The sequence below is a fragment of the Geospiza fortis genome, unplaced genomic scaffold (genome assembly GCF_000277835.1).
Source record: "Geospiza fortis unplaced genomic scaffold, GeoFor_1.0 scaffold40, whole genome shotgun sequence".
Lineage (NCBI taxonomy): Eukaryota > Metazoa > Chordata > Aves > Passeriformes > Thraupidae > Geospiza > Geospiza fortis.
Genome location: NW_005054297.1, coordinates 30,408,017 through 30,420,179, shown reverse-complemented (window position 1 = coordinate 30,420,179; position 12,163 = coordinate 30,408,017). Strand labels below are relative to the sequence as shown.

General features: G+C 61.5%; 1 protein-coding gene across 1 annotated transcript; it reads left to right on the top strand.

Moving 5' to 3' along the window:
• Positions 1-5: 5 nt before the first annotated feature.
• Positions 6-12,161, top strand: LOC102038096 (low-density lipoprotein receptor-related protein 2-like; the record flags this gene model as incomplete). Its single annotated transcript, XM_031056068.1, has 31 exons — positions 6-96; positions 503-622; positions 936-1,055; positions 1,135-1,362; positions 1,589-1,702; positions 1,795-1,914; positions 2,214-2,339; positions 2,457-2,663; positions 2,818-2,986; positions 3,122-3,290; positions 3,501-3,726; positions 4,046-4,171; positions 4,366-4,581; positions 4,815-5,123; positions 5,358-5,570; positions 5,749-6,327; positions 6,682-6,897; positions 7,056-7,294; positions 7,377-7,506; positions 7,841-8,019; positions 8,127-8,313; positions 8,553-8,771; positions 9,002-9,185; positions 9,476-9,677; positions 9,746-9,910; positions 10,198-10,398; positions 10,491-11,034; positions 11,183-11,311; positions 11,500-11,607; positions 11,695-11,931; positions 12,055-12,161. Coding segments are annotated over 31 exons (6,180 nt in total), but the record flags the coding sequence as incomplete, so codon positions are not given.
• Positions 12,162-12,163: the final 2 nt, after the last annotated feature.

The window sequence follows — 12,163 nt, the reverse complement described above, 5'->3', positions numbered from 1 at the left end:
CGCCGCTCCGCCGGGCGCTCGTCTTTCTCAGCATCCTCCTGCCGCCGCTGCTGCCGCTGGTCGGGAGCGCCGCTGGCGCCGGGACGCGCCGCGCCCGTGAGCCAGGACCGAGGGGGGCGGGCCGGTGGGGAGGGGGAAATCCCTGACTCATCCGCAGAGGCTGCGGTGGGCGCCCGCCGCATCAGGGAAGCTTGCTCATCTCCCCGCGATGGGCAATCGGGGGTCCCCTGCCACTGACGATGTCCCCCTTCTACTCATCTCCCGCTGCCGTGTCCTTGACGCCTGTGCATACTTGTCACCCTGACAGCATGGGGACCCCTGCGTCCCGAGGGGCCCTGTACCGCTGCCTAAAAGGGTTGGGGGTGCCCTGGATGGGACTGGTCCCTCTCCATACTGGGCTGTGCCGGGACCCCCAGGCGGGGAGCTGCAGGGGGGCTGTGCAGGTGGATGCCCGCTGAGGCCGCCCCGCCTGATCCCGGGCCCGGCTCCCTCTTGCCCGCAGCGGCTGCCAGCCCCACGTGTGCAGCCTCACGCCAGGCCGCCTGCGTTCCCGGCTGCATCCCTGTTCCCTGGCTCTGCGATGGCGAGCAGCAGTGTCCTGACGGCACGGACGAGCAGTGTGGTGAGTGGTACCCATATGGTGCCATGGGGTGGCCTCGGGAGCTGTGCTGCACAGACATCAAGGGGCCCTGGTGCTCTGGGGAGTGGTGGGGCAGGACAGGACAGAGGCACCTCAGTCTTTGCCAGCTCTGCCTGTGTAGCATACTGCAGGGACATATGTGCTCCAGAGATCCTTAGGAATATCTGTGGCGTGAGAACACATCCTGGAACTCTGTGCTCCTTGGGCACTGCCAGGACCTGTCTCATGCCAGGATGAAGTGGACTCTTGTTCTGCCATAGCAGTAGGTCCTGGTGACTGGGTGTTGTACCTGCAGATGTCGCCTGTGGTGGGGACCCCCATGTGTGGCAGTGTGACGATGGCCGGTGTGTTTCTAGCAGCTGGCGCTGTGATGGTGCTGCTGACTGCCTGGATGGCTCTGATGAACAGGACTGTGGTATGTACTCTCTGCTGGGGGTGCATGGGGGTGGCTGGGGGTGCAGGGCAGGCTGCTGAGTGCTGCGCTGTTTCCTCAGTGTGCGGGTCAAAGAAGGTGCAGTGTCCCGGCACCCACCACTGCATCCCGCACTGGGAGCTGTGCGATCGGCACCAAGACTGTAAGGATGGCTGGGACGAGGAGGGGTGTCCCCAGCAGCCCTGCCTGCCTGGGCAGTGGCAGTGCAGGAACAGGGTGTGCATCATGGCTGAGTGGAAGTGCAATGGGATAGATGACTGTGGTGATTCCTCGGATGAAGATGTCTGCGGTAAGCAAGAACACTGGATGCTCTTCCATTGGATGAGACCTGTCTGGGCCATGTGTGAATTAGGGAGTGCTTTGTTCTCCTGAGCCCCAGCTTCCCTTGGGATGGTGGCAAGCTTCCCAGGAAGCTGCTGATGCTTTGCAGGGCCTCCCCATGAGGCTGGGACCCACAGTTTCCCTGTGCCCAGGGTATTGGTCTGCCCTGCTGACATGAGCTGTGTGTGCCATAGCTCCCTGTACGCCTGGCATGGTGCGGTGCGATGAGGGCAAGTGTATCCTGGAGTCCCTGATGTGCGATGACAAGGATGACTGTCTGGATGGCACGGATGAGCCCAGCACATGTGGTAAGTTACACACAGCTGCTGCCTGTTGCCCATCTGCGAGGGGAGCCACAGAGCTGTCCTGCTTCATGTTACCCTTGGCTGCATCCCCACAGGTCGGAGCTGCTTTGTACGCAACGGGGGCTGTGCAGAGACGTGTACTGACACGCACTGGGGAGTGCAGTGCTCCTGCGGGGCTGGCTGGGTGCTGCAGGCAGATGGGCAAAGCTGTGCTGGTAAGGGGAGGTCAGGGTGCGTGTGCTTCCATGATGTGTGGCCTTGGCCACTGACAGCAGTGTCTCCACAGAGCCCGTGCTTCTGGGGAAGCACCTGCCTCTGCCCTGCTCCTGCCTGTGTGTCACACCTGGTCCCATAAAGATTGTCTCTAGATAATGTCCCAGCAGCAGCTGGTGCATTTTGGGGCTGAGGCCCATGTTCTGGTATCCAGGCAGCTTGCCTGTAGTCCCAGGGAAGCAATGGCAATGCTGTCTGGGGCAGCTCTATGGCAGGCTACTGACCTCATCTATCTGTGCAGATGTGGACGAGTGCTCCCTGGAGTATGGACCCTGCAGCCAGCTGTGCACCAACACCCTGGGCACTTTCAGCTGTGCCTGTCTCCAGGGCTACACCCTGCGGCATGGCACTGCCTGCGAAGTGACAGGTAGGGAGAGGAGGGGAGTCCAGGCTGTACCTCCCCAGCCATGTCCCTGTCCCTGAGGGGAGTGCCCTCCCCAGCTATGTCCCTGGTCAATGAGTGACTTTCCTCTCACCCTGGCAGACAATTCAACACAGATTCTGGTGGCTGTGGGGCAGGACCTGGCCCTTCTGGATGTACGGACCCAAGGCTACCGACCCCTGCTCTCCACTGAGACGGAGCCCCGTGCCCTGGTGTATGACCTGCTCCGAGAAACCTACTACTGGCTGACAGAGGATGGAGAGCTCCGTGTTCACCACCCAGGGAAAGGCACACAGCCTCTCTATGCAGGTGAGCAGGACCAAGCATACTGTAGCAGGGCTGCATGGGTGCTGACAGCTGGCCTGCCACCCCAGTACTGCTTTTCCTGTATAGAGGAAGGGGCAGCCTGAGTTTGCCACACAGCCTGGAGCAGGTGTGCCTTAAAACTGCTCTGTCTCTACAGATGCCGGAGAGGTGAACAGCATCTCTGTGGACTGGTTCACAGGGCAACTGTACTGGGCCAGCAGCCATCCTCCAGCCATCTGTGCAGGGCTGGGTGATGGTCGTGGTTACGTGACAGTGCTGGGGAAGGACATTGCACCAGAGCAGCTGACAGTACATCCAGCTGCAAGGTGAGCAGTGAATGAGCCAGGGCTGGCCCAGGCTTCTGGGATTGCAATGCTGGTGCTGACCATGCAGTGCCTGCTGTGGGGCCATGGCAGCACTGGTGTTATCCTGTGAAGTGGGTGCTGAGTGCCTGCCCCCAGGTCCCTGTACTGGATCAACCGTGGACAGAGGGGCCGGACAGTCATTGCTGCAGCTGGCATGGATGGCTCAAACCGGCGGGAGCTCACAGTTGTGTCCATGGAGGAGCCTGTGGGGCTGAGCCTGGACCATGTGGCTGGCAGGCTGTACTGGATCAGCGAGTACAAGGAGGTAGAGATGAGGGGCAGCAGGGCTCTCTTGCACCCAGGGAGATGATGAGGTGGGAGTTGAGAGGGTGGCCCTTGTTCCACTCTGTCCATGGCCAAAGCATGGGAGGGAGCAGGGAGCGGTGCCTAGGTCTGGCATACATCCCTGGGCTGGGAGGAGAAGGGTCAAGGTGTGGGGATGCCACATGGCCACCGTGCCTTGCCTTGTCCCCAGTCCATCGAGACACTGCGGGTGGATGGCACCGGGCGCCACTCCTTCCACGCTGTTTTGCGGAGCCACACGGAGCCGCTGGGCCTGGCCGTGTTTGAGAGCCGGTTCTTCTGGACTGATGGCACAGAGCTGGTGTCAGCCACCTGGGCCTCTCCCCAGGAGCATGCAGTGCTGCTCCGTGCCTCTATCTCAGCTTTCACTGTGCTGCATGCACTGCAGCAGCCTCCCAGTGAGTACCTGCAGGTGCTGCACTGCTGCAGGGCTGGCAGTATGGCAGCAACCCCCACTATATCCCTGGGTGCTAGGGAAGGCTCATTGGGTCCTGGAGCTCACCCAGGATGAAGGGTTGTGGGGTTGGTACAGAGGGAACCTATAAAACTGTAGGAAAGGTCCATGGCTTTGGGTAGACCTGAGCCCCCTTAACTCACATGACATTGCTACCCTGCCTCCAGCCCTTATCCAGTCCAAGGACAGTCTATGGTTTTTGGAGACTGGGAGAGATACTGGGGTCATGACTACCTGAGCTTTTAACATCCTCTTGCTCCCAGGGGACACTGCTGCATGTGCTCTGGGCCTGTGCAGTCACCTTTGCCTCCTGTCCCCTGTGCACCCTCGGGGCTACAAGTGTGCATGTCCAGAGGGCCTCTTCCTCCTGCCCTCGGGGAAGTGTGCAGGTGAGCAGGGTCTGGCTCTCTGGGGTGGTATACATCCATGTGGGAAGTGGAGGAGGGCTATAAGGAACTGTGGCTTTGGTGGGATGAGGTTCCCAGCACATACCAGTGCTGTGACATTTCTGTCTTGATTCATTCTGGTGAACCCGTCCAGTGTCCCTGTGGCTGTGCTCACACACTGTCCTTATGCTCTGCAGAGCTGTCCATCGTGTATGCATCAGGAAAGTCCATCTCCCTGGTGCATGTGGGCCCTGGCGCACACACCAAACTGGTGCAGGAGTGGCAGGAGCCCTTCCACCTGCAAGATGTGGACTGGCAGAGGTCAGTGCTCTATGGGACAGATGACCGTGGGACTCTCCTGCGTGTTGTGGGCTACCCTGGCTGGAGAGAGGCCATTGTGACTGGAGTGGCAGGTGAGACCCTATAGATAGAGATAGAGGGCACATTCCCCTTCCTGATACTTCCTGATGCCTGAGGATCTCCTGGGTGCAGAGCACAGTGGTCTAAGTGGTCTGTGCAGACCACAGTCAGGCCACATCAAGGCAGTGGGCAGCTGTGCCCTGGGTTTAGGGTCTAGGGGCAAGCAGGCAGAGGTGCAGGGTCATGGGACAGCCTCATAACTCCTTGTCTGCCTGCTCTTGCCAAGTCTGCTCTGCCCGTGTGGACATCCGCTCGGGGGACCTGTACTGGCTCGCATGTAACCGGAGGGACATCGGGGTGATCCGGACCACTGACAAGGCCCCGCGCATCCTGCACCGGGCTCGCAGCAGCATCCAGCACCTCTTCTTGGACTGGCAGCGTGACACTCTGTACTGGCTGGCCCACGGGCAACCCCTGCAGGCGCTGAGCCTGGCGGGGGGTGCTCCGTGGGATGCCTGGAATGAGACGTGGCCTGGAGACCTGCCTGCGGCCATGGACAGCAGAGCCTTCAGCATGCTCTGGAGCTCAGCCTTGGGTGAGCCCTGCTGGTGTCTGAAGCAGGGAGGGGAGGTGGTGGATGTAGGCAGGGGTGATCAGCCATGCCCCACATGCAGCAGTTCCCTGCCTGGGCAGTGGGATGCTCGTGGGGCAGACTCAGGACCCTGGCCTCAGCCATGAGGCCCCTACCACAGCTGTGAGTTGTGGGGTGCAGGGTGAGCCATGAGGGGTGTGGGCAGGCTCCAGGTCCTACCATGCCTCTGCCTCACAGGCCTGCAGGCGCTGAGTCTGACCAAGCGGCAAGCAGTCACGCTGGCACCCAGCTGGTCCCATGGCCTCGTGGCTGCCTTTGAGCCATACCTGGTGTCAGCAAATGGGACAGCTCTGCTGCTGTGGGACCGGAGGACGCTGACCCTCGTGCTGTCCCTGCCGGCAGCAGGTGTGCAGGGAGTGGTGGCCTTCGTGGGCTCAGAGCTGCAGGCTGGTAAGAGTGGCCACGGCTTTGTGCCTGGTGCTGCTGCTGTACCTGACGGGGCTGGGTGGCCCATGCTACAGTGAGCTGTGGCAGGGTGCCTGGCTACTGCTGGTCATATGGGGTGCTCTGGGAGGTGCTTGGAATGTGGGGAGGGCATGGTCCCAACAAATCCCAAATCCTCTGCCAGTGCCACCAAGCAAAGAGTCTGCCGTGCCACTCCTTCCACCTGTGATCACCACTGTGAGGACAACCACAAGCACCACTGCTGCTTGGCTTACCACCTCCACCACAACACCACCACCAAGCCAGACCACCACTGCACCCAGCACTACTCCTGCACCAACCAGCAAGGCTACTACATCACAAACCACCACGAGACAGTCCACCACCAGAGAGTCCACCACCCCTGCACCAACCACTGCCCGGACCACACTGACTAAGACTACCACTGTGCAGCCAGCCACCAGCACCACTTGGTCTTTTACAACTAAGATCACTGCCCCACAGCCAGCCACAACCGCCCCACAGCCAGCCACAACCACCCCACGCTCAAACAGTTCTGCACGGGTGGTGACACCTACCCCACCCCTCCAGTCCAGCACTGCACGCCCCCTGACCCCCGTTCTCCATCTGTCCTGTTCTCGCACGCATGTGCCCTGCCGTGATGGCACTGGGTGTGTGGCCCAGGAGTACTTGTGTGATGGGGAGAAGGACTGTGCAGATGGCTCTGATGAGGATGGGTGCGCCCAGCTCTGCAACACCCCAGGTAGGAGCCATTCTTCTGTCGCCTGTGCAAATGGGGTCTGGGTCACCCTGTGCCAGGCCTTCTGGCTGCTTCCTAATGGGATTTTTGGGACAGGGTCCTGGTAAAGTCCTGGGCTCTGATGCTTGTGATGTGACATACTGGTTCCTTCTGAGCTTGGCATGGGGCTTGCAGTGCTGTTGGAAAAGGATAGAGTTGATCTCACTGCTCATAGTGGCCTAGATGTGGCTGAGTTGAGACTGCCACAAACAAAGCATTGTCCCTTGTGGGGCCTTTCTAGGTCACTGGAGGGCTAGCAGAGGGTCTCGGCACCCTGGCTGCCTTCTGTGGCCAGTGCAAAGCCCCTTGTCTCCCCAGGGGCCTTCCACTGTGCGAGCGGAGCCGTGTGCGTCGGGGCGGGAGAGCGCTGTGACGGGGTGCTGCAGTGTCCCGACGGCTCGGATGAGACGGGCTGCTGGACCCCCACGCAGGAGTGTGCCCTGCGCTGCGACGCTGCCACCCGCTGCATCCCCCAGAGCTGGCTGTGTGATGGCCATGCTGACTGCCTGGATCACACGGATGAGCAGGGCTGTGGTAAGACCCTGGGGCTGAATGGGGCAGACTCTTGGGGTTGCCTGCCCCAAAGGCAGGTGCACTAGGTTTCTTGTGGGTCCAGGAGCAGGCACTGCCCAGGGCTGCCTGCTGAGAGGATGGGGACAGTGCCCCTGCTCAGCCCTGGCCTTTGCCCACAGTGCTGAAGGAGTGTGGTCCGGCTGAGTTTTCCTGTCAGAGTGGGCAGTGTGTGGCCCTGGCCCTGCGCTGCGATGGTGACCACGACTGCCAGGACGGCTCAGATGAGGAGGGCTGTGCTGTGCCCCGGCCGCTGCTCTGCCGTGAGGGTGAGGTGACGTGTTCCCACAGTGGGGAGTGTGTGCCAGAGGCCTGGCGCTGTGATGGTGCTGCTGACTGTAGGGATGGCTCAGACGAGCAGGTGAGTGGAGCAGTGGGGACACAGCCTGTCCCCCACTCATGCCCAGGAGGGCAGGTAGCCTTTTTCACCCTCTGCCTTGCAGGGCTGCCCTTGGGAGGAAGAGCTGTGTGAGGACCAGCAGTGGGGCTGCTCCCGTGGCCGTGAGTGCATCCCCGATGTCTGGCGTTGTGATGGAGACACTGACTGCACTGATGGCAGTGACGAGGCTGGCTGTGAGCAACACCCTTATTTTATTCCCTGTCTCACCCAGGGGTGGCTGGTGGGTGCCCAGCACAGAGGGAGATGAGTATGTGCCCGTGCTGAGGTGAAGGGTTCATACGCTGGCTGCCTATTCCCAGCAGCTGTGATGGCTCCAGGTCCTGAGTAGCTGTTCTCCCTGCAGGGACCAGTGGCCTTTGAATTAATATAGCTTGAAGCTAGGCTATTGGCACAGCTCTGGCTGCAGTGAGCTCTGGGCAGCCTCTGGGAGCAGCTAAATCTGCCCCAAATGAGCAGAGGGAGCTGGTGGATGAGGCTCAGGGCAGCCTTCCCCCCATGTCCCTGCAGGCCTCCCTGCTCCTTGCCAGAGTAATGAGTACCCCTGTGGGCTGGGGTCCTGCCTGAATGCATCCCTGGTGTGCAACAGCCAGCAGGACTGCGCGGATGGCTCAGACGAGGGGGGGAACTGCTCTGTGCCCTGCCAGCGGTCCTGCACTCATCTCTGCTACCCCTCGCCCCAGGGCCCTGTGAGTGCCAGCAGCCCTGGGGCAGGGGTTTGTCATACCATGATGCCCTGCTCCAGCTGCAGAAGGGAGCCTCCAGGGTGGGCAGCTGATGGTTCCTTTCCCCCCAGCGGTGCTGGTGTGGCCCAGGATATCGGCTTGCTGCAGATGGTCTGTCCTGCATGGACATAGACGAGTGCACAGAGTGGGGCAAGGGAGCCTGCAGCCAGACATGCCTCAATGCCCCAGGGTCCTACAGCTGTGGCTGTCTCCCTGGCTACCTGCTGGAGCCCGATGGCCACACCTGCAAACTCACAGGTAAGTCCTGGGGTGGCCAAGCAGCACTGGGGCTGGCCCTGGCCCTCTAAGATACATTAGGGGCTGGTGGATACTTGACCCCCTGTGTCTGCTGCCCAAGGGAAACCTCGTAGTCCTGTGGATGGGCTGAGTCCCAGCAAGCTCCAATGCCTGTGAGTGCTGTGTCCCTTGCCTGCATGTGCTGGGACCATGGGACCATTAGTGCTGAGCAGGGTCTGTGTGGCTGTGTGTTACCCCAGGACCAGAGCCCAAGCTGCTGGTGGCTGTGCAGTCCCAGGTGCTGTCCTATGGCCTGCGGAGTGGCCATGAGGAGGTGGTGCTGGCCACTGACAAGGATCGTGTTGTCTTCTCGCTCGACTATGACTTGGTGGAGAGGAAAGTCTTCTGGATGGACCTGGCCACAGAGAGCATCCGCTGGCAGGACCTCAGCTCGGGAAAGAAAGGCACACTGGTGAAAGGTGGGTTGTGACAACATTACAACGTTAGCAGGGCTGGCCTCCCCCACTGTGCAGTCTCTAGGTTGCAGTGGGGTGCCAAGCTGTGATCCCTTATGTGGAGAAGCACTAGTGGGAGCAAGGTTAGGAGGAGCCAGAGCTTCTGGGATGGAGGGATCTGGGCTGGGAGCATGATGCCAAAGGGCCGTGCAGCTGTCACCCCACACAGGTGCTGCCTCTTGGATACATTTCAGGTGTGAGATCAGACTGCATAGCAGTGGACTGGCTGGCCAGGAACCTGTACTGGACAGATGGGGTAGCAGGGCAGGTGCTGGCCACTCGCTTGGGGGGTGCCTGGCAAGGGATACCAGAGTACACCGTGGTGATGGATGGAGACCTGGACCAGCCCCACTCTCTGGTGCTCCAGCCTCTGGCAGGGTAAGTCTGGGACAAGAGGACATGGGGACCTCCTTGCCATCCCTGCCCTGCCCCATTTTCCTCTGTGGAGGCAGATGAGAGGCTGGGGAAGAGGGGGGATGGCCTCACCTTGGTGCTGTGGGGACTGCATGACAAGAGGAGGAAGAGCCCAGACAGCCTACTCCTGCCCTGCATGGAGCTCTCAATGCACCCATGATGAGATGGGAAGCTCCAGGCTGCTTTTCTGGGCTGCCTTGGTGCTTGGTTGATGCTTTGTCAAGTCCATAGGCTCATACGTGTCTTCTCACTAGGCTGATGTACTGGTCAGAGGTGGGGAGCCACTCACGGCTGATGGAGGCCAGCATGGATGGGAGTTGGCGGCACGTGCTGCTGGCCCAGGGACTGGGCTGGCCCACAGCTCTGGCCCTCGACCTCCCCACCCAGAGGATCTTCTGGCTGGATGAGAAGCTGGGCAGTGTTGGTGCTGCACATCTGGATGGCAGCAGTGTGAAGGTGTGGTGGGGCACTGGTGAAGGGGCTCTGATGGGGACCGGGGTGGGCACTGACAGCCTTTCTGACAGGTCCTGAAGCTGCACTGGATCCGGAGCCCCTTTGCAGCAGCTGTGTGCGAGGGGCAGCTCTACTGGTCGGAGAGGAAGACATGGTCCGTGCAGCAGGTGGACAAGGCCAGCGGCAAGAACAGGACCGTGCTGCTCAAACGGCACGGGCAGCCCCATGGCCTCCAGGTACCTTCTTGGGGAGCCCCTGCTGTGCCAGCTCTGCTGATCTCCCATCCTGCACAGTACTGCTGTCTTCTGAGTGAGGAGGCACTGGGAGCTGTACCCCTATCCCAGTGGTCCTTGAGCAGCAGTCTCTGTGGCCAAGTGTCTCTGGTCCTCTGGGACCATCTCTGCCTCACCATCCTGCCCCAGCTGGGCTGTGTGTGGGCCCTGGCAGCACAGTATGCTGTCAGTCGTGCTCAGCTCTGCCGGCGGGTGCTGACAGAGCTGAGGCTGGGCCTGCTGTCCCACAGGTGATGCACCCAGCCCTGCGTCCCGCAGCCCCCAACCCGTGTGAGGCACGCGGCTGCTCCCACCTGTGCCTGCTGAGCGCCAGGCACACGGGGCAGTGCTGCTGCCCTGCCGGGCTGATGCTGGCAGCCAATGAGACCACGTGCCTGCCCATCCGTGATTCGGCCTTTGCCCTCCTGGTGTCACCAGCAGCTGTGGCACAGGTACTGTCCTCTGGAGCCAGCCCTGGGGGCTGCTCTTCTTGCCACTGTCAGGGAAGAGGGGTCCACATCCTAGTGCTGCCTCCTTCCTCCAGGTCTACCTGAAGGACCTGCCCACATCAGCTGGATCCCAAGGGCTTCCCCCACACCGGGCCCTGCCTTTGGCCAAGGTGAGCCGCCTGACAGCCGTTGACTATGCAGTGAAAGACAAGAGTTTGTACTTTGCAGAAGTGGGAGGCAATTCCATCGGACTGCTGCGCCTGAAGGACTGGGGACGGCTGTCCTGGAAGAAGGCAGTAGCTGTGGAGGGCATGGTGACATCCCTGGCCTTGGACTGGCTGAGTGGGAACCTTTACTGGATTGGGGGGCAGCCACCCACCATCTATGTGGCTGCTCCCAGGGGGCGGTGGGTCCTGGCACTACTCAGCGAGGGGCTGCAGGGTGCTGCCTGGCTGGCACTGTGTCCTCGTGCTTCCACCATGTGCTTTGTCACAGCAGCTGGCAGCCGTGGGCATGGTGCCGTGGTGGAGTGTGCAGCCATGGATGGCACTGGTCGCAGAGTGGTCTGGAGGAGAGCCCGGGCTCCCACTGGCCTTGCCTTTGGGGGTGCTGGCACCAGGCTGTACTGGGCAGACCACGGTGAGTGAGGACTGAGCTGGGGCACTGCGGTGGGGGGTAGCAGTGGTGCGGGTGCTCAGTCTGCAAAGCAGAGCCTGGCACAGCCCCAGGGGGCAGCCCAGAGCCCTCTCTGTTGCCGCACTGAAGCCTCTCGACCTGTGCCTTGCAGAGAGAGGAACCATCAGCAGTGTTGAGCTGGATGGATCCCGCTTCCGGCTGGTGCGGGAAGGGCTGCATGGCCTCTCGCTCTTTGCTGTAGGAGAAGGCTTTCTGCTCTGGAGCACAACCTCAACCAATGGTAGGTCTGTCTGCTGTGCTTTGCCCAGCTCCTCCTACTGCACTAGGACACGGGGTTCTGCCAGTCCCCGTGGGGTGCAGGCTTGCCCCTCTGTGGGGTGAAGGGCAAACTAGGGGGACCCCCCCACCTACCAGCTCAGGCACCCTTGTGGGAGGAGGTGGAGCAGTGCTGACCCCATGTGTCTCCAGGCTCCAGCAAGATCTGGCACAGCCGGCTGGAGCAGGCTGAGAACTGGTGGTTTCCGATGGAGCAGGAGCTGGTAGCCATGAGGATTTACAGCCAGTTCTCACAGGAAGGTGGGTCTGGGACTGCCCCAGCCCAGGGCATCTGCGGGGTTCAACTGTGCCTTGCGATGGCCATGCTAACCAGCGCTGTTTTGGCAGGCACCAATGGCTGTGCAAAGAGCAATGGGGGCTGTGCCCAGCTCTGCCTGCCCAACCCTGCAGGGCGGCAGTGCCGCTGCTCTCCCGGGTACCAGCTGGTGCACGGGGCAGCGTGTGCGCTGGCACCGCCTTGCCCCACCCCACTGCAGGCCTGCCCCGACCTCCAGAGCTGCATCTCCAGAGAGCAGGTCTGTGATGGGCACCCCGACTGTGCCGACGGCTCTGATGAGTCTGACTGTGAGTGCCTGCCCACAGCTGGGGCGTGCTAGGGTCCTGGGCACGGGACAGCCTGCCCAGTCTCGCCCAGTGTGGCAAGGGGGTCTCACCTGAGTCTCTGCTGATCCATGCCCATCCCTCCAGGTGCCTCAGTGAGGGTGGGGACGCAGGTCCCTGCAGTGGCACCATCAGGAATGTCCCACGTGGAACAGGAACCAGTCTCATCCATAGCTGCACCCCAGCCTCCGCAGGC